This window comes from Lacerta agilis, chromosome 7, assembly GCF_009819535.1.
Source record: "Lacerta agilis isolate rLacAgi1 chromosome 7, rLacAgi1.pri, whole genome shotgun sequence".
Classification (NCBI taxonomy): Eukaryota; Metazoa; Chordata; class Lepidosauria; order Squamata; family Lacertidae; genus Lacerta; species Lacerta agilis.
Window position 1 is genome coordinate 40,025,452 of NC_046318.1, and position 27,798 is coordinate 40,053,249.

Here is a 27,798-nt window from a genome sequence, read left to right on the forward strand (position 1 = left end):
TGATAATACTCACAATTTGTATTCTAACAGGACCTATAGTTGTCCTAAATCCATATGAATCACTTCTTTGATAAGGACAGGTTGCAGCTGGAAACGAGTTCCAGCACCTACAGAGTATTTGTGCGGATCTCATTAGGTTTTGTGGTTGAAGTTTGGTTCAGAACTGGTTTTTCTAGTAATTACATGAAGCTCTCTCTTCTGCAGTGCTTGGAGCAAATTTTTGTGATTTGAGGGATGAAGCTGAATGTTGCTTTTGCTCTTAGTGCGTTAAAAAAAAAAATCTAAATCTTCATAATATTTTGGGTCATCAGGATTGTTGTTTCTATACATTCAGCCTGAAGGAAACATTTTAGCATGCCTTCCTGGGGCTAATAGAAACTAACAATGGATTCTTGAGGGGTCATTTATTGTGCAACTTTCTGTATTATAAGTAGGTAGCCGTGTTGATCTGCCATAGTCAAAACAGAATAAAAAATAAAAAAATCCTTCCAGTAGCACCTTAGAGACCAACTAAGTTTGTTCTTGGTATGAGCTTTCGTGTGTATCTGAAGAAGTGTGCATGCACACGAAAGCTCATACCAAGAACAAACTTAGTTGGTCTCTAAGGTGCTACTGGAAGGATTTTTTATTTTTTATTTTGTTTTTTTCTGTATTATGTTATGTACAGCAAGATGCTTTGCATGTACATGTCCTGGTTTTAATGCATGTCCATGACATGCCTTGTCCTAATGTATGAACTTCTGAAATTATAGAAATTTGAACTTTGTGAACTCTTGTGTAAAGGCCAAATAGGAAATAGCGTTTGAAGTTGGGGTTGTATTTATTTTATTTTAACTGTAGGCTATAGAAATTGAGTTAAAAGCAATTTCCATTGAAAACAAGAGCATTAAAAATTTGAGAAATAATGTTAGATATTTGAAACATGGGTTTTGAGCTACTCTGAAAAACTATATTTTCATAGGTTAGTACTAAGTCTTGCATTCCCCCCCCCCCTTACATTTCTTGCAGGTCTTTCAAGTTGCCTATGTGATCATCAAAGCTGCTAATGCTCCCCGACCTGGAAACTGGATTTTGGAACGTTCTCTGGATGGGACTGATTTCAGGCCATGGCAGTACTATGCAGTTAGTGATACTGAGTGCCTAATAAGATACAACATAACACCAAGGCTTGGGCCTCCTACATATAAGAGAGATGATGAAGTCATCTGCACTTCTTACTATTCTAAGCTAGTCCCACTTGAACATGGAGAGGTAGGTTTTCTTTTTGTTTGTTCAGATGCCTGTTATCCTGGGACATGGGGGTAGTAAAACCACTATGCTCTTATGTTTAGTTTGATAATAACAGACTTCTTCAGATGCTGGTCTTCTCTCCCCTCCACCAAGATTTATTTGGCATTATTAGCAGCTGCAGCAGGGTTTTGTTTCTGAAGATCAGATTCTTCCCAATTTAGTTCTTACTTTTTACTTACTGTGAGAAAGCTTGCTTACATCTGAGGAGGCTCATTGTTGCTCTCACTTCTAAACAGGATGCTCACTCTTATCTTTGATACTGCAGTTTATAAAAACTTTGCACCTCTTAACACATCTGCAGTGGTGAATTGCTGAGAGTTCCTGTTATCTTGTGTAAACTTGGGCTCTGGTGTTTTTTTTTTAATGCTTTTCTTAAGGATCACCTGATCCTCGATCATAAAATTAAAAATGCTGTCTAAATTGCTCTGTGTTGCTTGAGCTCTAAAGGAGGCCTTGGCATTGTTTCAAAGAGAGTGCCTAATTAAAAGAGCTATGCATTGTGCAGGTCAACAGTTGATTGTTCTTTCTTTAAAGCAAGCTCTGTTCATAGTGGTTCTATACTATAGATCAGAGAGCCAGGCCAGTGACATCAGGAAATGAGGCTCTAAAATCTGTAACTAGTTCACTGTGAATGTCTGTCTTTATGCGTTGACCTTATAAAAATAGCTACCAAGAGAAGAATTCCAAATTCTTTCTTAGACTGAAAGCTGTCAGAGTTCTGAATGTGTTTGGGACTAAAATGCTATCAATGTTATCTTTTTATATGTTACTCTAACATTTTAGGCTAAAAGTGCATATATGGTAGAAGCAAGTATGTCATGTGATTTTTAATAGGATGTGTAAAACAACATTCGTAGCAGAAGCATAATCTGAAATTAATTTGGGTACTTTAGTTCAGATTCCAGGATGTTTAGTTTAGCCCTTGTCTCCTGATTTGAAGGGGGTGAAATCTGTTGATTGAAGCCTAAGGGTGTTTTCAACTAAGGTAGATCTGTGGAAAATTAACTAATGCTTGTGGAATCTGTGGAAAATTAACTATGTAGATCTGTGGAATTTAACTAATGCTTAAGTCAAGTCAGTTAATTTTAGTTGGTCTCCTCTGAGAAAACATAGTTGAAAATCACCCTAAGATTGGTGAGATTTTAAATTGCTGAGATTTTAGATTGTCTGAATCCAATTCTAAATAAACTTACTAAGGAGTAAATTGCATTGATTTCAGTAGTAAATTACAAGTCAACATGTTTGAGTTCTTAGAACATTTCACAGGAGATGCTAACCAATTTTCTGAAGGGTTATAGCCTAAGTACAAAACAGTCAAAAAATATATTTTTCTTGTATAGTAAAAATAAAATAGAAACAAATTTAATTCATATATAACCTGAGGTGACTGCATTAGATTCCAAAGATCTGGGGTGACCACCCCCCCAAGGTGCTTGAGAATACATTGAAGGCCGTGGGGCAGCTTTTGTTCTTCCTGTGTATCTTTTTATTCCCTAGATTTTCTTCCTCTAGCTCTTCTAGTTGGGTATATAACGCATGGCATGGGAATCAACACCAGCATTGAAGCATTTGTATGAAAGTTCATAAAATGCTGAGGGCAAGTACATTCCTGCTTCCCCAGTGAGTGTTTCATTCTGCATCCCTATGCCAGTGTTTCAGCTACAGGCCTGCTTTGCTTTGCCCTCCTCCTGCAGAAGCCCATTCAAAAATGCACTCTCAGCATTTAATCTGCGGACTGGAAAGCGATTTCTGTGAGATGTGAATTATAAAGAAATTCATTCAACACCCTTAATGAGGACAGCAGTGAGCAGGGACAGCACAACAGTGTATTGAGGCTGGCAACTACTTTACAGACATGCCCAGCTTGTATTGTGGTGTTGTGGCAGAGGCAGCAGCGGGATGGGTGTGGAGGTTGATTTTATACTTTCACCCAGAAGGTATTTTGAAATGTTATTTACAGGCTTATACAGAAACCATTATTTCTTTTTAGATCCATACATCATTGATCAATGGTAGACCTAGTGCTGATGACCCTTCACCGACATTATTGGAGTTTACTTCTGCACGGTACATCCGGCTTCGATTACAACGTATAAGAAACCTTAATGCGGACCTCATGACCCTTAGCCACCATGATCCTAAAGATCTTGATCCTATTGTTACCAGAAGGGTAAGATGCCTTCTTCTGGGTTTTAACCAACCATATGAATTGGATATGTGTTATATCTGGGTGATACTCAACATCTAGTTCTACTCAAAGTAGAGCCATTGAAATTGGTAAAAGTACTTAAGTGGGTCTGTTCCAAATATGTCTTGATGAAAGATTGAAATCCATTGTGGGACTTAAGTCACATGCTAATTTTGTAAAGCAGCATTCTCTCATAGGCACTATGCTGTTTGAATGCATTCCAAAGTGTGGCAGGTTCAGATGAAGCCCCTCGTGTGTTAAAAGCACGGATGAGGGGGGCCCTGGGGGTCATGTAGGCTAGTCACATCCACCCTCCACATTTGCCAGCTATTTGTCCACCGGCAGTAAGAAGATGCCCAATGAGTGTAAAATTTGTCCATGCGACGGGGATTTCTGGGGCATGAACCTGGTTTATTATACAGGGTAAGTCCTTTAAAAGAGGCCCCGTGGATACAGAGTACACATGTTCCATGGGGCCTCTTTTAAAAGACTCACCCTGTACTAGTTAGTTAATTAGTGTTAAAGCAGAGTTCCCATTTCATATGTAATGGGGAATTGCATTAAAACAAATCAGGATCTACACGATGAAAGCGGTGTCCGAGTAGAAGAGGAGTGTGCAGCCCTAGTGATCATTTCTGGCTTCGTGATCCATGGCTTCTGAAGCTGGAGATGTATGTCCAAAGTGGAGTACTTAGAGGTGTGAAGGATGGGAGAGGGAACCCAGATACAATGGGGATGGCGAAGAGTGGAAACACGCAGCCCCCACATTCTTACAGTTCTTTTCCTATTTGGTTCCTAAAAACTGAAAAACCAAACACAACACAATTCCCCCTCCAGTTTATTTTCTGTCCCCCCCCCATCACAACTCCAAGAATACCCTTCTTGTTTAATACCTTTTATATGGTACTTGCTTGTAAGCTAATGAAAGATTGCATGATACAGTTTAAACAACACCTAGTTGTAGATATTATTATTAGTAGTACATGAGAACTACCTGTATTATTATTTGACGCTATAACCAATGTAATGTAAAAGTTCAACAGAAGCTTGACAGATGACATAAATCTACATTTGAACGCATAGTTTGCCTCATCGAGGGAATCAAGGCATGTCAGTACTACATTTACTAAGCAATTCTCCCTAATTATTAGTTTAACTTAGCTCTTCTGAAAATAGCTAAAATGAATGTTGTCTATTCTCGGAAAAAGCCTCTGGACCAAATTGATCTCATTAGCATTCTCACAGATGAGTGAGTTTTTCAAAAACCTTCTTTGGTTGTTACATCAGTATACCTGAAGCCAAAATTAGTTCTGACTTGAATGAGTAATTTATGCTTCAAAATGATTTACATTCGTGCAGTTTTACTTTACTTGTAGTAGATTATGGCATATAGCATAATTGTGGGGCTGCGAGTAAATTAATAAATTCTGGGGATGTATTCACGAAGAATTGAAAAAAAATGTTTAAAACTTCTATAGTAAAGAAGCCAGAGGCGTACCTATTGGGTATAATAGGAAAAGATGTCCCACAAGATACCTTATATGCGACGGCCGCAGCCAGACTAGTACTTGGAAAAAATTGGCAAAGCTAACAGCAGCCATAAGATACCAAACAAATCAGAAATTAATAATGGAATGGCAATGCTTTGAGGACTACATTAAAACACTGTTCTAAGGGTAACATGTTGATATGCATAGACTTAAGTATGTAAAGCCAAAATAGATGAAATTAATATCAAATTAATACCCCCAAGGAGTAGCTTAACAGGAAGAAATTCCAGATTACATATAATCAGCATGTGTATTTTCTCCCCCCCTTTATTTTCATATTTGAATAATAATAGAATTGCAATGCTGGCAAAAAGAGAAGACCTGATCCATGACTCAGAGTGATGAATGCTATTGTGCTGCTGCTGCTCTTTGTGTGTGTGTCAGGGAGAGGGAGAGAAAGAAATACCTGTTCATTTACGTTTCCATGAATAAGCCCTGACTAGTATAAACTTAACCTAAACTGAAAGATTTGTTGTTGTTGTTGTTGTTGTTGTTGTTTTTAAATAGAACTTTGGCACTTCTTGTTTCAAATACTAAAAGGAAACTGATTTTATAAATCAAACTTTGCTTTATTTAGTACTACTATTCAATAAAGGACATCTCTGTTGGAGGGATGTGCATTTGCTATGGCCATGCTCGAAGCTGTCCTTTGGATGAAGTCACAAAGGTATGTTTGTTTGCTTGTGTAACCCACTCTGCAAATATGTATTCGTCTCAAGAAAAGCAGAAAAGAAAACGTTGCAGAAACCAGTTTTTAATGTTACAGAAATACGTCTTAGTTCATTACTTGGTTGCTCATTATTTAGTGAAAATATAAATGCCTGGGTCATCTGCCCTCACTTCAAGCCCTTTCAGCCATACTGGAAAGATGTGTATTAGTATAGCATCACTGCATAGGCTTTTGAAGCCGTGCAGCCTATGTGGCACAGGTGTGACACTGACTGCTCAAGGAAGGCTTACAGGATTATTAGAACTATACTTCCAGTGGATCCTTTTAGGATTGCATAAGAATATAGAAATAATTTCAGGATGTGTACACCTTATCAAAACTCTTGTTTTTTGCAAGTCTTCCTTGCTCATTCTTTCAGCTATTTCCATATACTGTACACGCTTGAGCACATTCATTCACACAAGCTAACCTTTAATATACAAGTGTGTGTGTGTGTGTGCGCGCGCGCACCTATATGATCAGCAGGAGGAATGTTGCAAACACTACAGCTTCATACAGTCCTGTACAAACTTGAATAACTTCTCACCCACCAAAACTTCTTAGAGGTTTTTCTCTACATCCACATACACTTCAGTTACGATCATGGCTGTGTGCACAGCAGCAGCGTTACCATATTCCATTTCAGCTTCCCTCTAGGGCAGTAGGTATTGGTTTCATTGTTAAACTGCTGTTGCCATCAAGACATTTATCTTAATGCTCCATTGAAACCTACCACATTGTAGCTTAAGCCCATCACATCTAGTTGTTCCATTTGGGGCAGCAGAGAACAAGTCTCTGGCCTATGTGACAGCACTTAATGTACTTGCAGAGTTCTTCTCTTTAGCAGCTTGCTCATCCAGAAGTAATAGTTCTACATTTCCCATATAAAATACTTCCTCCTCACAGAATTTCAAGTACAGTGGTGTTGTTGCTTTTAACAGTAAATTCTGAAATTGTACAAGTGCACTCCAGCAGGAACACATACTCTGCCTTGTTTTATCAAATATTTTGAAGAAGAGGTGAAGAATGACCCTAAAGTGGTGACATGGGGCATTGGTCTCCTCCCCCCTCACGGTTTTCTGTAAACTAAGCAGTCATTTATCTCAGATGATCTCCCACCAAGTATTCAAAGCCCCAGGATGCCTTCCTGGGAAGCAGGACATATCTGACAAGCTGACAGTGGCTCTCATTGGCCAGAGAAAGCTGAACTTTCATTGGAGTTTTGTCCCTCCCAGGCGGCTGGCATAGCAAATAGGCATTCCCCCTTTCTCCTAACCTTCCGTCCCATCTAGCAAGAGCATTAGGGCTGTGGATGCAGTGATGGCTGTGCTACTTTATTAAGCCCTACTCCTGCTGGTCAAGGGTTTGGATTGCCCCTTAAACAAAAAAGTGATAAGGGAAAGGGAGAGTCAGAGGTACGCTCCCTAAACTGCTGACAATGTAGAAATCCATACTTAAATCTTGCAGGGCCTTGTGAATGTTTGTCAGTCATCCACCAGCAACTCCCACTACTATCTATTTTAAAATAACTTACCCCTCTCTCTATCCCCTTCCCTTCTCTCTCCTTTTACCACATTTTTTCCACTGCTTGTCAGCTGTCTCCCTGAGTTACATTGCTTCCTACAGGTTGAATGGGTTTCTGCTGCTCTTCCAAGATAGATTTTTATACCATGGCAAGAAGGTCCTATACAAACTTGCTCTAAATGTTTAAAAGCTAGTTCAGGTGTTTTAAGATCCGAGGTAAAGAGGCATTTTTGTTTCTAAGGAATTAGGTAATAGAGCTGTGTTATAATTTGTTTTTTTTTAGAAGCTTCAGTGCCAATGTGAGCACAATACTTGCGGTGAGAGCTGTAATGAGTGTTGCCCTGGCTACCACCAGGCCCCGTGGAGACCAGGAACCATTTCTGCTGGCAACAAATGTGAGAGTACGTAGCACTAAAATGATGCTTCTCTATACACTTGCCTTAACATTGGCTAGGTATCCCCTAATATGCACCCACAACTAGATGCATGATGGGTTGCCTTGTTTTCTGATGTGACAGCAGTGGTATATAGTGGTTCCTCTTCACATATGGGAACCTCTGTGCCTTTGAACTATGTAAGCTGTTAGTAATGGTTTCATTAGATGCTTGTATTAATGTGTACGTGTACAATAGGAATGGGGCACCTTAGGACTGGAAGCTGAATGTGGACTTCAGGTCTCTTTATCTGGCCCTCAGGGCTCTTATTTGGGCGAAGATACTAATCACAGCTAGCCACACTCCTTACTGCCCTGTGCTTTGCATCCCCACTAGTGGGTTTTTTTCCTGGCTGCAAAGCATCCTTGAACTGTGCTTGCTTGGCTAGAAGATGAACAGCTGTGTATATCTGACTGCACCCACTACTGGTATGTGGCCCTTAGAAGGTTGCTCATGAATAAATGTGGCCCTCTGGCTGAAAAAGGTTTCTTACCCTTGCTGTACAGTGTTAACTTTAGCAAGAATCACCTGACAATTTAACGTCTTCCGAAATATACTCCGAACTACATTTAGTAATCAGATGCTCCCATTCCAGTACTTTATTTTGAAGAACTCTACAGGACTTCTTGTGCTTTAAAATGTAGAGTCACAAGAAAATTTGTAGTTTTATTTATGCTTTACTTTTTCAAAAATGAGAGGAGTTTAGAAAGCCAGGAAGAAGAAGCCAGAATACTATTAGTAATTATGTACTTTAATAAATGGTGAAACTTATGGATCAGTGTGAACTGCATAACAGTTTTTAAAAAGGCCAGCTCTGTGTATATTAGCTGCTACGTGCACAGTAAGATGCCCTATAGTATTGCTATATTAGTACAGGAAGTTTTCAGGTCCCCCCCTACTGTTTATATGTTTAGCTATGCTTTATTTTAAAAAAATGGAAAGTGAATTTCTTTCTTTATTTTTAGGATGCAACTGTCATAACAAAGCAGAAGATTGTTATTATGATCAGAGTGTGGCAGATCAGAAAAGAAGTTTAAACATTCACGGCCAGTTCAAAGGTGGAGGAGTGTGTATAAACTGCACTCAACACACCACTGGAATAAACTGTGACATGTGTACTGACGGTTACTATAGGCCACATAAAGTAAGAGGATTTTATGAACATATGTTCTGTCGCTTTGAACTGTGCTAAAAAACAGCACTTATTTATTTCAGCCCATTTCTGGTTGTTTTTTGCAATACCATGTGATTAAAAAAAGCCATATCGAAGGGAAGGTTATTAGCAGGAAAATGGCAGAGTATACTGAGGTTGTATCCCTGCAAGCCCAATATTTTGTTGTAACTCTTAATATGTTGCTGTAGCTGTTGGTCATATTATATAAACTCACAACAGTTGTCAAAGAGACATCAGCAGTGGCAAGTGATTGGCAGCAGTGGTCCGCACGGTGTTGCCATTTATCTGACTTCCCATCACCAGCTTCAGTGCGGCTTACTAGGAGAGAGGCAACGTGGTAGAAAGGTTGGTGCAATGCAAGCATACCACTGGAGCCAATCCACTGTGCCCACTAGTACATTTGCACCACTGATCTCACTGCTGCTTTGCTGCTCCTTCTCTCCCTTCTGGCAGGCTGAAGTGATGTCAGTGATGGGAAGACATGCAATTGCCCCCTCTCCTCTGGCTGGCTTCCCTCTTGAATCCCTTCAGCTGGTGTGAGCAAATTAGTACAAGCTGTACAGACCGTTTTGCCAACTTCTGTTGCCCTCCAGAAATTTTGGATGGCAACTGCCAATAGCTCCAGGCAGGTTCGGGAAGGCTACCTTAGGGTCTATGACACTTCAAAAACTTCTGGATTGCTTTCCAACAGACATTCCTTTTCCAAAATGCTACTCCATCCATGCCTACAGCTCCTTGTTTTCAGTTTCCTCCCACAAGGACTAAATTAATCACAATATCCTGTAGAGTTGTGTGCCATACTACTGTGTGTGTTGTCATGCCATATCATCGTTATCCTCAGATAGCAACAATTATGCACGCTCGCCAGCATCTTATTATTAACGTGAACAAAAATATTAACTTCTTTTAGGTGTCTCCCTTTGACGATAACCCTTGCTTTTCCTGTGAATGTGATATATTTGGGTCCCTTGGTTTTGACTGTGTTAAGGATGATGATCATGCTGACCCACAACATGGTAAGTGACTGGAAAATACATTTTCTCTATTTTGTAACTGGGAATAGTATGTGAGGAAACACTGGCAATAAGAACCAATTCAAACATGTTTAGATTTTTGCTTGGATTGTAGTTACATGAATTTGGAATGGGGTTTATTAGCAATTTCAGCTTGAGATTTGGCAAATCCCATAGGATATGCAGTGAATGATTGGTGGCGGAATTTTTTTTTAAGGGAACCTGTTATGACATGAGACAAGTGTGAGGTAGGATGAAGGCCAGGACTGAGGAAATTGGGCCCAGGAGTTCAGGCTTGATGCCACTAACTGCTAACTGAGGATTTGTGCCCATGTAACTGCTTCTGCTAGTGCAAAGCAAGGCAAGGCACTCAATTTTCACCGTCTCCCTACCAATTGCAGTGCTCTAAGGCATATCCAGTCATGCACTAGAAGGCTCTGCAAACCTGAGGAAAAGTTCTTTGGGAGCACAGGGTTGGAGAGATCAGGGGGAAAAATCAGCTGCCCTGCCTCAAGGAAGCACTTTCAGTAGCACAAAGCATAACTGGAACAACCCTTAATACTTAGGCCAGTATTAGGCAGTGTCCCAGAAGGCTTGCCCATGGCTCACTTATATCGCAGAAAAAGGTTGCTGAGATTAAACTTTCCCCAGACTTCTTGCACTTGCTGGTACTGTAGCACACTGCATAAGGCTTCTGTCACCATAGCACAAGGATCATGGTTCTAATGCCTTGGGAGCAAAAAATGATATGTATCTGCATGTGATAGGTCTTCCTCTTTTTCATCCTTTTCTCCTTTTTCAAGGTGTTCAACCTGGTCAGTGTCACTGCAAGGAAGGTTATGCAGGAGAGAAGTGTGATCGCTGTGCCTTCGGCTACAAAGGTTACCCAAGCTGCATGCGTTGCAACTGTAGCCTGGTTGGTAGCATTAATGATGACCCATGCACAGAACCTTGCCTTTGTAAAGTAAGTGTACTACTGATTTTCAGTTTGATTTGTTGTGAACTTTGGAGTGGGATTTGTAAATTAATTTAATAAGGAAAACATTTCTGTTAGTGGTAAAGATCGCATCCTGTGTATAGCAATTAACTGTGGCTTAGGCAACTATCTCTCTGGGGTGGGGATTTAAGTCATGATTCATGGTATATCTGTCACAAATTTCAGGGAAGCACTACATGTCAAATGGTGTGAGAGAGCTAGTAAATGCAGTTGAGGGTGGAGAAGGGTGGCTAGAATGAACAGCAGACAGTTAAATCAAGGACAGAAACTTATTTAACATTGAGGATGGCACTGGAAATGTTTGCCGATCACTTTTACACAACTATCAAAGTGGGAGGTCTTGATGCTTACTTTTCCTCACATTCAATGGGAACTGATGTTCTTTGGATTCAGCCAGAAACTTTTAAGCCGTATGGAACTTCATATTTCCAATCCTAAATTAATGTGCTTAATTTTACTTGTACATGTCAGAATAAGAAATTGGTCAGATGAAGGTTGAAAATAACGATGAAATGCATTAATACTAATTCTGGGACCATCATTCAATTGTTATGCCAGGATTACTTCTAACCTGGTTATTGTGATGATAACAGAACAAATTTTGCATGTTTTTCACAGGAAAACGTTGAAGGAGAAAATTGTGACCGTTGCATGCCAGGATTCTATAATCTCCAAGAAAGAAATCCCCAGGGCTGCACTGAATGTTTCTGTTCTGGGGTTTCTGATGTCTGTGAAAGCCTTCCATGGCCCATCAGTCAGGTATGATCTTGCTAATGTTCCAGGTCCAAACACCTCATTAGTTTTTCTCAGGCAGCCCCATAAATGTGCTTCAAGGGCTATTGTTTAGTGGCAGAGCACATGCTCTACATGCAGACAGTGCCAGGTCCAATTTTCCAGGCAGGTCTGGAAAAGACTCCTGGCTGAAACCTTGGATTTCTGCTTCCAATTATAGTAGAAAATACTGAGCAAGACTTCCTGTCTTTATCTTCTTTTATGATAGACAGCCCATCTCCATCTAATTTCACATAAACAGGCCATACCAAGTAATAAAGTTAAGAGTGTAGTAGTAGTGATAGTAGTAATTATTAGTTATTGTTAGTAGTTATTATTAGTAGTTATAATTTTTGTTGTTGTTGTTGTTGTTGTTGTTGTTGTTGTTGTTGTTGTTGTTGCTGTTGTTGTTGTTGTTATTTCTTTAAACCCACTTAACTGACTGGGTTGTCCCAGCCACTCAGGGTGGCTTTGAAGAAAATATAGAGGAACACAATAGAACATCAAAAATTAAGAGCTTCCATAAACATGACTGCCTTCAGATGTCTGCAAAAAGTCATATGGTTGCTTACCTCTTTGACATCTGGGAGGGCATTCCACAGGGCAGGCACAACTATTGAGAAAGCCTGGTTCCCTGTAGTATCACTTTTTGCAGTGAGGGAACTTCTTGCAGAAGACCCTTGAATCTGGACCTCAGTGTCTGGGCTGAGTGATGGGCATGGAGATGCTCCTTCAGGTATACTGGGCTGAGGCCATTTAGGGCTTTAAAGTTCAGCACCATTGTGCTTGGAAACATACTGGGAGCCAATGTAGACCAGGTTCATGGTTTGTTCATAGAGAAACCAGCTAATTTTCAATGGTTTAATGGGATGTGTGAATCAGACTGTGGAAGCCTGAGCACACGGATACAGGTGTTGTGAGGGAGCCAATTGCATTGGTGAATTAGACCATGCATACATCTCTTTCAGCCAAGAGTACATAAAACAATGTTCTGTATGATACATTTTTTTCCTGTGCCCCTTTGGGAGATAATAGTGCCCTGTGCTTCAACAGTAGGCAGCATTATGTAGAATAAAATGGTTACTCCATTTAAAAAACCCCCACACAATTGTGTGTAAATTTACTTTCTAGGTGTGGTAAATGAAGTTTAATACTTTATTTTCCTTAAGGTGTCTTCTATGGCTGGTTGGCTGGTGACTGCTCCACTTACCACAAAAACCATACAGCCTCAACAAGATCAGTTTGATGGACCTCATCAAATAAGTATCAATAATATAGCAGCTGCAAAAATACTGAAATCTCCTTATTACTGGTCTGCACCCAAGCCATATATTGGAAATAAAGTAAGTATCCAAGGGAAAATAGGTTGTTGTTGTTGTTGATTTTGTAACTTTTGTAACAGGGATCTCCCAATCTTTTTGGACCCATGAGCACCTGAGGAATTTTGGGAGAGTGCCATGGGCATCAAACCCTTTAGTTTCTTCTCTCCTCCCTCCCTTGGATCATCCCTGTCCACTGAACAGAAACAGAAAGAGGAAGAGCGTCTACACAGACTCACACAAATGGTTTTTTTTAATGGGTCTGGATAATAGTTGGATCCAGTAGAATGAAAATGGACCCTTTTGAATTTTTATGATTTAACACGTACCCTCCCCCAAATCCCACCACCATCAAGTTAAATCTCCATAGGTAGACTGCACTGTAGGGGGGGGGGAAATCACCAAAAAGTTGAAACAAGACATGGATCTTCATGGTTTCTACAAAGAATGTCAACAAAAACACCAACCATCTTCAGAATACATCCATGGGCGTGGAGAAGAGCTATTATATGTTGATGATTTTGAGGGGAATCTTTTTTTAAAAAATATATGAGGATCCGTTATGATCTGTGTTGCCTCCCATACAGACTGCAGCAGCCCACTTTCGCTCCTGCAACCACTTTGTTTTGCTGCTCCCCACCTCGCAATTGCCTCCCTTTCCCTCCCACCCTTTGGACTGCTCTGCTTTCTGTTCAGCAGCTCAGATACCAATGAGAAGGGCACAAAATTAAAAGAAGTAGTAAGGAAGATGGTTGCTCTTTTAGCTTCCTCATCCAGCTCTATGAACTTAACAAGGGGTGGGGGGTGGGGTGGGCAAAGTAAGCACACACTCTCTACCATAGCAAATGGGCAGTGTTATCTCTTATTTGGGTGCATGTTGCAGGTAGATTCTTAATAGTAAGGAATCCATACTGGTGCTAAAAAGTAAGAATGGGAAATGGTTGTTCAGCCTGCTGCATGTAAGGTTTACTCTTCCCTGTTATGCTAAAAACTTCTTTTTAAAAAAAATATTTACACTTTTATTCTTCCAGCTCACTTCCTTTGGTGGTTATTTGAAGTATACTGTGTCCTATGAAATTCCCATGGACAGTACGGATAGTGATTTGGTGTCTAATGTGGATGTTATTCTTCAGGTAATTTAAGATTATGTGAATTGAAATGGTGGTTTGTAGACCATGAGATTCAAAGAGGGGAAAATGCGCAAAACACAGGTGAGCATGCATGGATGGTAGTCGTAGTGGTTGCTGATTTTTTCCCTTCTTCTGGTGACAACTTTTGTGCATCAAGGAATTGCAATATGATAGATCTCATAACCTTTTGAGTATAGCTTATTGAGGGTGGGATATTTGCTGATGGAATGAGGAGGTCGAAAAGCTCCAGCCCTTTGGATCTTTGCTTTTAGATTTATTTTAAAAAAATATTAAATGCAGTGAATGGTGTATTTGTATTGCTTGGCATTTTGGTTACTGCCAGTTAGAGGAGTTTAATTCAAAGCCTAAAGCTATGTATTTGATAGTCTTCTTTGCCATAAACCTACTAGGAGGCTGATGTTGCGAGGGGTTTGTAGCAGTAAAACCCCCGCATCCAGAAACCATAAATCTCGGCCGGAATGGAGCCCGTTAGGCTTCTGTTGCGCAGTTCAACATTCCTTTCGATTTCAGCAGAGTTGAATACGCAGCTTCCCTGGAAGCAAAACCTGCTGCAAAAGCGTCTGGAGAAAACAGTCTGTCACGAACTCAGAACGACTCTTGCTTCTTTCAGCAAAGCAGTTTTATTACAGCAAATCATTAATCACATACCGGGAGACAGAGCCGGCATGTCTGCCCCCGTGAAACAGCAACGGAGAAGAACTGGGAAAAGCACCAGTACGACAAACAGATACAGACAACGTAACGTCACATCCTGTGAGCTGGATGCAGCTTGGAGCTGAGTGTAACCCTTTCAGCTCACTCCTCACAGTATAAGCCACATTCTCCAGCCTTGTCATTTCTGCAATATGGGGATGGATTTCAATAATATATATGAAGCCTTTTTAACACCCCAAAAGTGCTATATAAATGGGTTATATCCAGTATCAGAGGGGACCTGTTGAAATTAATGAACCAAAATTAGTCGTGTCCATTAATTTCAGTGGGTCCACTTGGAGTAGGACTAACATTAGATACAACCCTAAGTTTTCCCTTCACTCAGTAATTGACAGTGACTGATTGCAAATAGACCATTTGCTTCCATGCTTGCAGAACTTGGGTGAGATTATAGAAGACTGCTTTAATTCCTGTATGCGTGATCCTCTTGTGCTGAATATACAAATATAGGTTGGGAGGAAACTGGTCTTTTTACGTTGCAATCCTATACCCATTTACAAACCGTGAGGAAGTCCTATTAAACTCAGTAACTCATACTTCTGAGTAGTCCTATATAGGATTGCATTGTTTCCTCTTGTCCATATTCAAAGTGTATTTGGTTTGCTATGTAAATTGTACACTTGCATCCTCCACACGTAGTCAATTTTGTTAATACCTTGGTTCTAAACACCTTACATGGAAGCAAATTCCATTGATGTTGGTGGGAATTATTACCATTAGTTTAAAATCAGAATCTAGGCATCCCTTGGACATGGATCAACTTAAACAGAATTTTTCTTGCGGAACGAACTGTGAAAAGGTTGGAAAGTTGATTCTGGAATAAGAGGACAGTTCTTTGTGAATGTTTCATACGTTATATGGTTAAACAAATTTCCAATTAACTTTTGTCATGGAAAGCTCTATACAGTCATATATGTATCATTTCAGGGCAATGGACAAATTTTATGCACAAGATCTGAAGGGTTGTCTTTGCAACCATATGAGGAGTATTCCAGCACTGTGCGGCTTGTGTCTGAAAACTTCGTTGATTTTAATACAAAAAAATTAATAGATCGAGATATGCTCATGACAGTTTTGGCAAACGTTACCCATCTTCTGATCAGGGCCAGTTACAACATTGCAAAAAAGGCTGTATACAGGTAATGGACACAAGAAGATTCAGTTTAGAAATAAATTTTCTGTTATGCCAGATGAATATTCTTTGATGAAAACAAGTCAGAAAAAGTTTCCAAAGTCTTAAGGCCTTATTTATGCTGTTAATAAATTTCTGTCAGCAAAATCCTAACTTTACCTATGTCAGCTCTAAGTATATTGGAATGTATGTATTCAGGTGTTTCACTTAATTCTTGCCTCGATCTTGACCTGAAGAGTTTTGGAAAATTAGGTTGCAAGATTCTCCTTACTTATGGGTGAAATTTCCAGATAAAAAGAGGGACAGGAATCCTACACCTTTAATAGTTCTGGAAGAGGAAGTTTAAGAAGGCAAGTCATTAACTGAGTATACTAGAGGTCCACATACAGCTGTTGCCAGTTCTTTGCAGATTTATACCTTACAATTGAAATTTTATTCTGGCAAAGTGAAAGGCCTGTCCACAAGTGGATTTTGCCCATAGCCCAGGCATTTAATTTTTGGTTTTTGCAGCGCAATCACATCCTCAATCCGGCCCGCGGACAGTCTGGGAATCAGTGTGTTTTTACATGAGTAGAATGTGTCCTTTTATTTAAAATGCATCTCTGGGTTATTTGTAGGGCCTGCCTGGTGTTTTTACATGAGTAGAATGTGTCCTTTTATTTAAAATGTATCTCTGGGTTATTTGTGGGGCATAGGAATTCAGTCATCCCCCCCCCCAATATAGTCCGGCGCACCACATGGTCTGAGGGACGGTGGACTGGCTGAAAAAGGTTGCTGACCCCTGATCTAGCACATGCATTGTTGACAAAGCAGTTTGTTTATAAAAGACCAGTTGCCCAGTGAGAAGGATGGGCCTTCCTTTCTTGCATCCTATTAGGGACTTTAAGTTGGAAAGTATGTGCTTCTGAATTCTAATAAGCTGACATTTTGTTAATCATTGTTCTGTACCAGACTATGTGGAACAAGGAAACTTTATATTACTAAATCTCACATTTATTATTGATTTCCATCCTGTAAGATGAGGCTACTGTGTGCATTTGTTTGTGGCTACCGTGGAGCTGTAATGTCTAATTTTTTTTGCTGAAATACCATGCTATTAAGATAGACTGATAGACACATCAGAAAAGATGTGCTGAGAGTTCTATGTGTATGTGCAGGGTATGAAATTTGATGCAGAAATTTGTATCCTGAGTCATCAGAATCTAATCTTCAATGAAACAAGTTTCTGTCTGTCGTGGAAATCTTGGGAATGTGAAGTCTTTGACTAGTGAAGATTCAGATTGTAGGCAAATATGCAGAAGCCCCACAAATGCATAATCTGAGTCAATTGCAGTCCATCTTTTTACATCTCTGTTGATGTGAACTGATGACCTGGGCACAAATGACTAATTTGTAAATTGAGACACTAGGATTTTATGAAAACATCAATGAATGGGAAGGGACCCTAGGGCATTGTTGTGAACTTGGCTTTAGTTCCTAACATACTCAGTTAGAAATACCAGGTAGCTGCTGTTGGGGAAGGATGTCTGAGAGTCTGGAGAACCATGAGAATCAGAGTACATAGTACAGGGTTTGATGGAGTGGTAAAGCACATGCTTTGCTTGCAGAATGTCCTAGGTTCCCTGATGCTTCAATTAGTAAGGGCTCGGGTAGCAGGTGATGTGCTCCCTCTCCCTCTCCCTCTCCCTCTCCCTCTCCCACATCCCAAGTTCCTGGATTGCTCTTGCTAGAGACCTGGCTGAATGGACAAATAGTATGATCTGATATAAGACAGCTTCCTGTGCTACCCTTTCCCCATCTTTCTGTGTATCAGAGGACAAAGGACCCTGTATCTTATCCATAGAAAGTGCAAATGATGCAAAGCTCATATTGATTATGTTGGGAATTCATTTGGTATTTAATACCAGGATATTTAATACATAGCCAAATGTAAATAATAAGTGGCTCTATAAATTATTAACAAGGTATGTTCCAAATCCATACCTGGGTACGTTTTCTAAATGTATATCCCCTTCCAGTGAAATCCCTTAGTGTCTACTCAGAAGTTGCCCCCATTGAGTACAATGATGCTTATCATGCTGTTCAGGAAGGTTAGCTTATCAGTGATACCTCGTTTTCACGATCCCTTTTTTGTTTTTGTTTTCAAATCTTTTAGAAATATGTTTATTTTATTTATTTAATCAATTTATATGACGCTTAACTACAATATCTGTGTGTGTGTGTGTGTGTGTGATGCTGTCTTATTACAGGTTGGGTTCTGTTACTTTGGATGCAGCAAGTGCTAATCTCATAGATGTGTCTTCAGCTGCAGATGTGGAATATTGTGAATGTCCCCAAGGTTACTCTGGAATTTCTTGTGAGGTAACCTGTCATGCTTTTATATACAAGAAGGAAGCACTTTTCAATATACTTTCCCCACACAGACCATATTGTTTTTGCTTGCAGTTTTTAAAACCGGAACGGCAGAACAACATTTTCAAATCTGCATTGTTTACAGTTGTTTATGGCAATTTTATCCACTTGCTAAAAAAATAACATTTCCCCACATTTTTACAGGGTTTATAGTTAAAGAAACTGAAGGTTGGATAGGCCATAGATTATTTTTAAAGCTGAACACCTAAGAGTTGTTCTGTTATAAATTTGTGGAAATGGTTGACAAATTACAGTTTCTCATATGTGCTAATTGACATAGTATGCCAGATTCCTGAATATATTTTAATGTACTGTAAGAAAATATGACAGGATTTCAGGGAATATTGTAATAGGGTTTGGGATTATTTGGTCTGGATGTCATATTTGGGTCCTTTCCAAGTTTTATATCTGTATGATGGGATTCTGTCCCTGCATGTCGGAGTATGTGTGTGTGTATTTAATTAGTGGTTTTTGTTTTATAAGTATAGACAATTACGCTATATAGCAAACATCACTACTTACTCCCCATGCTACACAAAGGTTCTGTTCAAGCATAGATCTGTGGATTGAGTTCAGAGACACGTTTGTGCTGTTGTTTTATAGGAGAGCTAATGCAGAACTCACTTTTAATAGGTTTTCAAAATAATCTAATAATCGGGTTGAAGTGCTGTAAGAACCATGTGCTGTCATTTCTTTCTTTCTTTCCTAGTCCTGCCTTCCTGGCTACTACCGAGTAGGTGGCATACTTTTTGGAGGGATTTGCCAGCCATGTGATTGCCATGATCATGCAACGGAATGTGACATTCATGGTGTTTGTGTTGTAAGTTACCTTGCAGTGCGCTTTCATTTTCATTTCTGAAAAGAACACATTTTTTTTAAAAAAAAACCCAATTTATATAATTTTTTCAGTGCAAGGCAGTTTTGTAACATACCCCAAAGAAGCATTGAAGCACATCTTCCCACCCAGCTTCTTTAACTTTTAAAAGGTTTTTGTGTGTGTGTGTGTTTGTGTGCGTGCATGTTAAAGGAATTAAATTATCTGGCTTAAACAGTTTTATGTGAAAAGTCATGAAAGCCATAGCTTTTCCTTTTCAGCTCAGTGGAAAAATTCCTATGGATCCAAGTAGGGAAAATATTGCAGCATAACTATATGATTACATTTCCTCATCTTTTGTGTTGGTTCCATTAAGTTCTGCACCAGAAAGGGAACCTTTTCTCAAAGTGATTTTTTTTTAAAAGTAACTTTAAATCTTCTGAATTAACCTGTTAATTTCCAGTGTTCAATATTAGCAAACTGATTTAGTCCACAGTCAAAATAACACAACTAATCCATGAGACCAAATATTTGCTAATGAGGGAATTGTTGCTGCTGAGTTGGAAAAGCATATTGTCAATAGCCTGCTTGTTTCTTTGCTTCTGTTGTTTGAATCCTAATGCTGCATGTCATTTCATGCTGAGATCCCCCTCCGGCGATAGAATTCCACTCGGAATAAGTATCAAAAGGTGTCTTACATGTCTCACAGGCTTGCAAGCACAACACTACGGGGAGTTCTTGCGATCAGTGTTTGCCTGGGTTCTATGGGACGCCGTCCAGGGGGACTCCAAAGGACTGTGAGCCGTGCGCCTGCCCACTGAAAACTGCTTCCAACAAGTAAGCTGCTCACTGGAAACATCGCATGACATCTCCAGCAATATCAGACAAGCAGTGCCAGTTAGAAACAGAAGGGAATGGGAGTGGGGTGAGGAGGTGGGAAGAGAAATCAATCTGAAGGGAAGGGTTTAAAACATGACAAGAATTCCACGGCACCCTTCAAAAATGATAGCTCCTTGATGGCTAAGACAAGGAGCTGGAAATTTTCCAATACTTTACTGAATACAAATGTCGCCCTTGGGTGTTTTTTTTATTGAAAAGGTATTTTCATGCATTGCTAATATTAGAAAATATTTTAGTGTTAACGCTCTTTATGTGAACAAAATCAATTCAGGCTGATTCTTGCGCAGCTGCTAGATACTGGTAGCAATCCAGCAAGCTGCTATATAAGCATGCTGAAAGGTTTGTGTATGCCCATTCGCTTTCCCCTAAAAGCGTATTTCTCCCCAATGCTTCATCTTTCTGAAATTTAAAAAAGCAGTTTATGTTGCCTCACAGAGAAGCTCTTGTTGAGGAAATGGTCTGTAGTGTACGCTCACCGAACAACATTCATTGTTGTGTTCTCTGACTGTTGATGACAATATCATCAGCATTATTATCAGTACAGTGGTGCCCCGCTAGACGAATGCCTCGCTAGACGAAAAACTTGCTAGACGAAGGCATTCGTCTAGCGGGAGGCTGCCCCGCTAGACGAAAAAGTCTATGGGGCTGCCTTGCAAGACGAAAATTTTTCGTCTTTTTTTTTCCGTCTAGCGAAAGCGCGGCTGTCATTGCCACTTCGCTAGACGAAAAACCCGCTAGACGAAAATTTTCGCAGAATGAATTATTTTTGTCTAGCGGGGCACCACTGTAGTGACCACAATTCATGTAATAAATATGCAGAGCATGCATTTAATGTGTATTGCTTTTAAACTGTATAGGTTGATGATAATCCCCCCAAAACTGTTTTTTTTAGTTTCAGTCCTACCTGTCACTTGGATAATGGAGGTGAAGTTATCTGTGATAAATGTCCTCCAGGTTATGCAGGAGCCAAGTGTGAAAGGTATGAAACTATAATCCTGGAAATAACAGCAAATATTGTCAATTAAATACATTTGGTAATAACAGTTTTGCTTCTCTCCTGTTTCAGAATTCTTGCTCAAAATACACATTACTCGTACCCGTGTCAGTCTCATTTCAGGAATGTGTTCCCCAAAGCTCCTTTTGGCAGAGGTGGAAACCCCACTCCTTGCTGATTTGACGTGTGTGTGAGTGAGAGAGGTGGTGTTGCAAAAGGACTAGTCCATTCATAATGGGAATAATACTGATGGTTACCATATCTGCTCATGTGTGTGTTCCAGAGCTCCCCAAACGTTTTGGTGACACGCTTTTCAGACATGCATCATTTTGCGACACAGTAATTCAGTTTTACTAGCAAACTGGAGGATAAACTAATCCATTTCCAGCCCTGGGAGGAGTGCAGGGAGTGTTCACATGACACACCTATGCACTGCAGCCGACACACTAATGTGGCACACAGTTTGAAAAGCACTGGTAGGGTTGCCATATTTCAAACCGTGAAAATCTGGACAGAAAAGTTGTTGAGCGCTGCCAACATGGGCTGCCATATGTCCGGATTTTCCTGGACATTTAGCTGAGTATCGCCCGGACACTGCTGTTGAATGCAGTATTCCGGATATGTCTGGGAAATTTTGGACATACAGTAACCCTAAGCTCTGGTCTATCCACTGATGCTGCTGCAACTTACTGAGGCTGGGGCAGGGCAAGGCAGCATAAAAGTCAGGGCTGTGTGGGTGCACTAACAGGAGTATCAGATTGACTGTGTCAGTGCATCAGCACAGCCCCGGCCTCATTACCGCCTTGCCCTGCCCCAACCCTGTCCAGGTAAGTATCAGCATCTCAGGGTTTGGAATGGCAGCTCTGCCCCACCTTGGCCACTACTGCCTGTGGCCCATAATAGGTGAAGGGCATCTGCAGAAGATGGATGCAGAGCAGTATTCTGGGGTGATTCGAAAAAGCTGAGCTAATTTTGAATGCAGTGTGCACCCAGTTGTAGGGAAAACATGTAAGTGAACATGATGTTGGGTATGTATTTCCCTTTGCCTGAATGGTTTGAAATCAAACTGCACGAGCAGTTTCCTGCAGACCTCGCCCTAAGTGCTGAAGAGCAAGGAACAGTAATGAGTGTATTTTAAGGCTCTTTCCTGTTCTTTTGCAGCCTGATCTTTACCTGCCCAGCTTCTGGTGTCATATACCAGATATGGGGCAGGTGGGCCTAATTTGGACTGTAGTCTGGAAGTTTGCCACCATTCCAACATTTCACTATAAGTCTTGTATGCAGTTGTAAACCTTTCAATAAAATCTCATGGTTTTAAAATGAGGAATTAATGTATGCAGGGGTGGTTTTTTTTTGTAATTTTAGTGAATATTTTGCCCTTCCTGCCCTCCCCATTTCTACTTTTGCCCCTTAAATCAAATTAGGTACGCATGTAGCATAACAAAGGGTGAAATTATATTTTCTAGCAGCATAGTGAAGATGGAAGTTAAGTTTTGCAGTCCTGTTATGTACTGTTTTCTCAGCCACTTCTCCACTAACCCTAGTTTTGCATCTGTGCATGAACACACTTCACGCTTGTGATGTGTTTCTAATATGTGGCTTTCTGTAACCTGTCACAATTTCCAATCCCTTGTGCAGATGTGCAAATGGGTACTATGGTGATCCTTTGGTCCCTGGGCAGTCATGCGTTCCTTGTGACTGCAATGGCAATGTAGATCCCACGGAAGACGGCCACTGCAATTCCCTAACAGGAGAGTGTCTTAAGTGCATTGGGAATACTGTGGGACAACACTGTGAAAGCTGTGCTGATGGGTATTATGGGGATGCGGTGATCAGCAAAGACTGCCGTGGTGAGTTATTCCTGTTAAATCAACTGATCAAGGATTTTTGTATACGTAGGACAGTTGCTTCATGTAATGTCCTTTAAAAAAATGCACATTAGGGTTGAGGAAATCAATGGATTAATAAATAGAATCACTTTACTCTTAACTGTGAACACAGTGACTCCTCCTTTTCACAGGTAGGACTGTGTTCCAGCAGAGGATCGTTCTTGCAGAAGGGTGGGGGTAATATTTACTGATTCTTTCATCTCCCTCTGCTGCTTCACATGCTGCTCTATTTCCCCAACCCTCCAGAGCAGATTTTTGGTGGCATATGGGCCTTTTGCAGGAATTGGTGAACGTTGTCTCTCTGCTTTCCACTAGCAGAACAGTCTTGTGTATTGACCTCCACCCAGGAGACATTCCTGTCAGTGGAAGCCTAGTTAGGATCCAAGCCATTTCATTGGCACCGCAATGCAAAAAAGTACTTGTGTTTGCTGCAATGAGAGTAGTTTCCTGCCCAGGCCCGTCTTAGAGGGATCCGCCGCCCTGGCGCAGCGATCCCTCGGCGCCCCCAGCCTGCCGCCTCTCCGCCCGCCTCCCTCCCGCGCTGGCCGCCCCTCGGGAGGGGGGGTGGGCGAGCGGGGGATGAGGGGCGTGGCGTTGGAGCGGGCGCCCGCGCTCCGGCGGGCGGAGGATGAGGGGCGGGCGGACGGGCGCTCGCGCACCGGCGGGCGGGCGGGCTGCAAGCCGCCGCCCTCGCCTCCCAGAGCCCCAGCTGGAGTGCTGGAAGGTCGCGCAAAGCCCTGCGCCGCTTCAGCACTCCAGCTGGGGCTCCGGGAGGCGAGGGCGGGCGGCTTACAGCCCGCCCGCCCGCCGGTGCGCGAGTGTCCACCTGCCCGTGGGGGCGGGGGCGGGTTGGGGAGGGGGAGCCCGGTATGCCGGTGGGCTCGCGGGGGCGCCCCTGGGGTGCCCGGCGCTCTGGCGCGCCGCGCCACCGGCCTCTATGGATGAGACGGCTCTGTTCCTGCCTAATCTCTTTGTATGCATCACCTCTACTACTTTTGTATTAGTACAAGGACATCTCAAGAAGAGAGTGAGGTAGATGTATTTCAACATGAATGGAGTCAAAACAATTTTTATTGTAGATCACATTATTTACAACAATGAGACAATAGTGTTTGAGGGTTTTCCAAATGCTACATCAGTGCTGGCAATGGATTTGTCTCTGTAGTTCAAGCAGGGGGCAGTCATTCTGGTGCTCAGCTTTCTTTTTAGAAAATTTAGTCTGGGTTCCAAATATATGCATGGATATCTGTATATTCTGTGGGCCAATTCCCACCTCTGCTTTTCACTGCATCTCCTTGTGAATCCCACAAGGAGCTGCTACTCAAATGTTGGGAGACCCTCTAGAGCAGAATTGATGTAGAACAGAGTTGCAGTTGTGGGGGTGGGAGACACAGAACGCCGCCCCCCTTCTTTCCTGAGTGAAAGTACTTTCCCTTCGCACATGGTGCTGTTTAGATCTTGGCCTTAAATTTAAGTCCAGAGGCCAAAAATATAAATTTTAAATCTTGATGGAAAGAATATGCAAAAGTGGGATATAGAATCCCCCACAGAGAAAAGTTCTTCAAGTATTTTGTTAATAGCTGGTTATATTCTGCTTTTCTATTTGTGCTTTTTACACATCAGAGTGTGGGTGCCATGTGAATGGCTCCATTTCCAGTGTCTGCCATCCGAAGACTGGCATGTGCCAATGCAAAGGAAATGTGGTGGGACTCCGATGCGATAAGTGTTTGGTAAGAAAGAAATAATAAATCTTGATGTTAGCACACATGATTTTCTTCTTTGCTCTTCTGATGTATTGGTAATTTACTCATGTTTTACTGGTGTCCCCCCTAGGCAGTGCCTGTGGGTGCAATAGCACCCTTTGAAAGCCTTCCCTGGTGCCAACAAAGGCTGAGCAACCCCCCCCTCCCACTTTTGCCAGCAGTTTTGTCAATTACACTATGACCTTAGTGTTATGGTCCTGGCCCTGTGCAAAGTTACTGAAAATCCGGTCTTTTCTTTTCAGTCAGATATGTAGAGACAGACAGACAGACAGACAGACAGAAAAGATACCATGCTCTGCTTATACTCCCAATATTTGTGGTGGTGGAGCTGCCTGGTGTGGTAACCAGCATGCTGTCTTGAGACATGGGCCGAATCATAGTAGTCGTAATGCCTTAACCCTGTGTTGAACTTGGTTACCTCAGCAATTTTTAGATTTGGGCTAATAGCTCCAAATATATGTCTAAAAACATGTGTAACTGATGTGGATTGCAGTATTTGACATTGATGAGAAGAGAAAAAGTTGAACTTTTTTTTATTTACTTGTGCTGCATGGTTATTCAGTGGTAAGTATTATTGGGATCTATTCATATGCTAATAGATTCTTGACAAACAAAACTGCCACCCTCACCCCACCCTACCCTACCCCCATTTTTATTTTTGTGAACTTTAGCATTTAAGGGGTTTCATCTAGGAAACTGGATGTGTATTTCAAAAGCCTTTCTAAAATAACAATATTTGCTTTTCCTATGTATTCTCCAAAGGCTTCTGATGGACACAGTAGAACCCATAAGTTCTATGTGGTGGGGGAAATGTGAGCTGGGTGCTGTTTCCCAACACACTGCCAAGCAGAGCTGCACTATTTTTATGCAGGCCAAAGAGCAGGAATGGATCGCATTCAGCGATGAAAAAGAAAACAAGAGAGGAATTGTTTTTGTTTCAGGGAACTATGAAATATTGCTGAAACACTTTCCTTTTCTCTGTGACAGCTTGGATATTACGGCCTAAGTAGCGGACTTGGCTGCCGTCCCTGCAACTGCAGTAAAGCTGGCTCAACTGCTGAGGACTGTAATGATGAAGGACAATGTCTCTGTGTGCCAGGAGTAGCTGGGGAGAAGTGTGATCGTTGCGCTCATGGCTTTTATGCATTCCGGGACGGTGGCTGCACACGTAAATTATAGCCCATAATCTGGTCATGGCAGTTTCTTAAACTCTTACGAATTTTCTTTTAACAAAATGCTTTGTGCTGCACCATGGGAAACGTCAGCGTGAGCCTCTTTAGCATTTATTTATTTGTAAAGCCTGGTCAGCAGAGTGATATCAAAGCATTTCTCATCAAGAATTCCCGTTGTCTGCAATGGGAATCCAATTAATCCAACTATTGGAATAAGGACTTGGGCTTATGAAAATGGTTCCTGTGCCAATTTTCTCTTTTGCCATTTGGTGTAGGGATTATAGGAGGTGCATTGGTAATAATCTTGCTTTTACCGTTGACTCAATCTGTTAAAAATTTTGAGCTCTCTGTGTGCATATTTTTTTAATGTGGTGCTCAGTTGTCATGTCAAATTTGGCTCCTGAATGTTCCAACATGAAAAAAGCATTAGATAAAAAATGGTGACCCAATAGAGAGGCAACCAAATGAGATATTGAGAGGATACACCCAGTGCTTTTTCTGGGGGGACACAGGGGTATGCATACTGCTAAATATTTTGTGACTCTTAAGCTTGACCTCATTGAGGGGCAGTATTTCAATATGAGTAGGAAAATGAGAGTACCCCTAAATATTTTTTTGGGGGGAAAAAAACTGGATACACAACAGTGTACCTTGGATGATACCAGTGTACGTTCAAGTTCAGACATTGGAAAGGACTTTATAGGAAATGTTTGTGAGCTGCTTCCTTCCTTATGAGTAAAGTCAGAGATGGAGCCCACCTAAGGCAGAGATGGCCCTGATACTACAGACTTACTAGCACTGCTATTAGTCTACTAGCACTGACAAAATGGGTTACTTGCTCCCTGTCTTCTTCCTGTAGCTTGCAATTGTGCTCATACGCATGATGTTTGTGATGGAGATTCTGGAAGATGCATCTGCCCCCCTCATACTGAAGGAGAAAAATGTGAACTATGTGAGGAGAACTTCTGGGGTCTTGATCCAGAGAATGGGTGCAAGGTAATGTTGTGCTTGTTAGGAACCTTTTAAAAAACAAAGCTTTTAAAAATATTTCACAATATAGCACATTGAATTTGTGGTGTTTTCTCCTTTAAACACTACAAATTAGGTCAGCTTCTGCTATGTTGGTTTTGCTGACTCTGGTAAAAAGAAACTTTTTCTCTTTTTCCTGCCCTATGTTTTGATGTATCTAGAACAATATATATCCCCTTTCTTGACATAATCATCATAATAAATGAGGTTTATGCCATTTAACCATGAATCAAGGTAAACATCTGTAAGAATCCCACAGTATATAACACAATTTCTTTCACTTAATCCATTTTCACTGATGAGAGCCATATTGGGTGGGTGGTTTAAATTGTTAAAACCGTAGCAAGATACATTGTCTTTAAGAGGACAAGGAATTTCCCTGAGTTTCAATCTTTTTTCTGGCTGTGGAGAAATAAATCCCATTCAGCAATGCATTAATTAAAAATTGGCTAATACAGCCTTGGATTCTATATAACTGTATTCTCAGAATATTTATAACCTGAAGCCTCAGCAGTCTATTTCTAAGAAGCCAGTATGAAGCAAAAAGCTAGAATTTGTCCACCAAGGGAGATCACCTTTATCATAACAATGTGTTTCATTTAAAAACAACAACAACAAGAAGAAGCTAAAACAAGGCTCTAGAACAATTTGACTAGTTCCATATTTTCACATGGGAACACTCAGATTTGACGTCTTGCTAGGAGCTTATAGCTGCAAGTGTAGGGGGGAAAATGTGACAAGCACATTGTAAGTGGTAGACAAAGAAGGTATAATAAGGAATTAGATGCAGTATGCAAACTGCAAACCAGTGAGCTGTGACTTCAATAAGCTCTTCATTAGGTGAAAAGAACCCATTAAT

General features: G+C 41.0%; 1 protein-coding gene across 1 annotated transcript in view; it reads left to right on the forward strand.

Annotated features, from left to right (window-relative positions):
* Window positions 1-27,798, forward strand: part of LAMA1 (laminin subunit alpha 1) — an 87,721-nt gene that overhangs the window by 19,342 nt on the left and 40,581 nt on the right. The window contains exons 4-22 of the mRNA XM_033154935.1: window positions 1,009-1,251; window positions 3,281-3,460; window positions 5,606-5,695; window positions 7,545-7,662; window positions 8,661-8,839; window positions 9,780-9,885; window positions 10,686-10,846; window positions 11,498-11,638; window positions 12,820-12,993; window positions 14,001-14,102; window positions 15,762-15,973; window positions 18,216-18,327; window positions 19,088-19,198; window positions 19,902-20,029; window positions 20,985-21,071; window positions 22,725-22,936; window positions 24,599-24,705; window positions 25,726-25,906; window positions 26,770-26,906. Coding sequence (XP_033010826.1) covers window positions 1,009-1,251; window positions 3,281-3,460; window positions 5,606-5,695; window positions 7,545-7,662; window positions 8,661-8,839; window positions 9,780-9,885; window positions 10,686-10,846; window positions 11,498-11,638; window positions 12,820-12,993; window positions 14,001-14,102; window positions 15,762-15,973; window positions 18,216-18,327; window positions 19,088-19,198; window positions 19,902-20,029; window positions 20,985-21,071; window positions 22,725-22,936; window positions 24,599-24,705; window positions 25,726-25,906; window positions 26,770-26,906 — 2,781 coding nt within the window. The remainder of the gene's footprint in view (window positions 1-1,008; window positions 1,252-3,280; window positions 3,461-5,605; window positions 5,696-7,544; window positions 7,663-8,660; window positions 8,840-9,779; window positions 9,886-10,685; window positions 10,847-11,497; window positions 11,639-12,819; window positions 12,994-14,000; window positions 14,103-15,761; window positions 15,974-18,215; window positions 18,328-19,087; window positions 19,199-19,901; window positions 20,030-20,984; window positions 21,072-22,724; window positions 22,937-24,598; window positions 24,706-25,725; window positions 25,907-26,769; window positions 26,907-27,798) is intronic.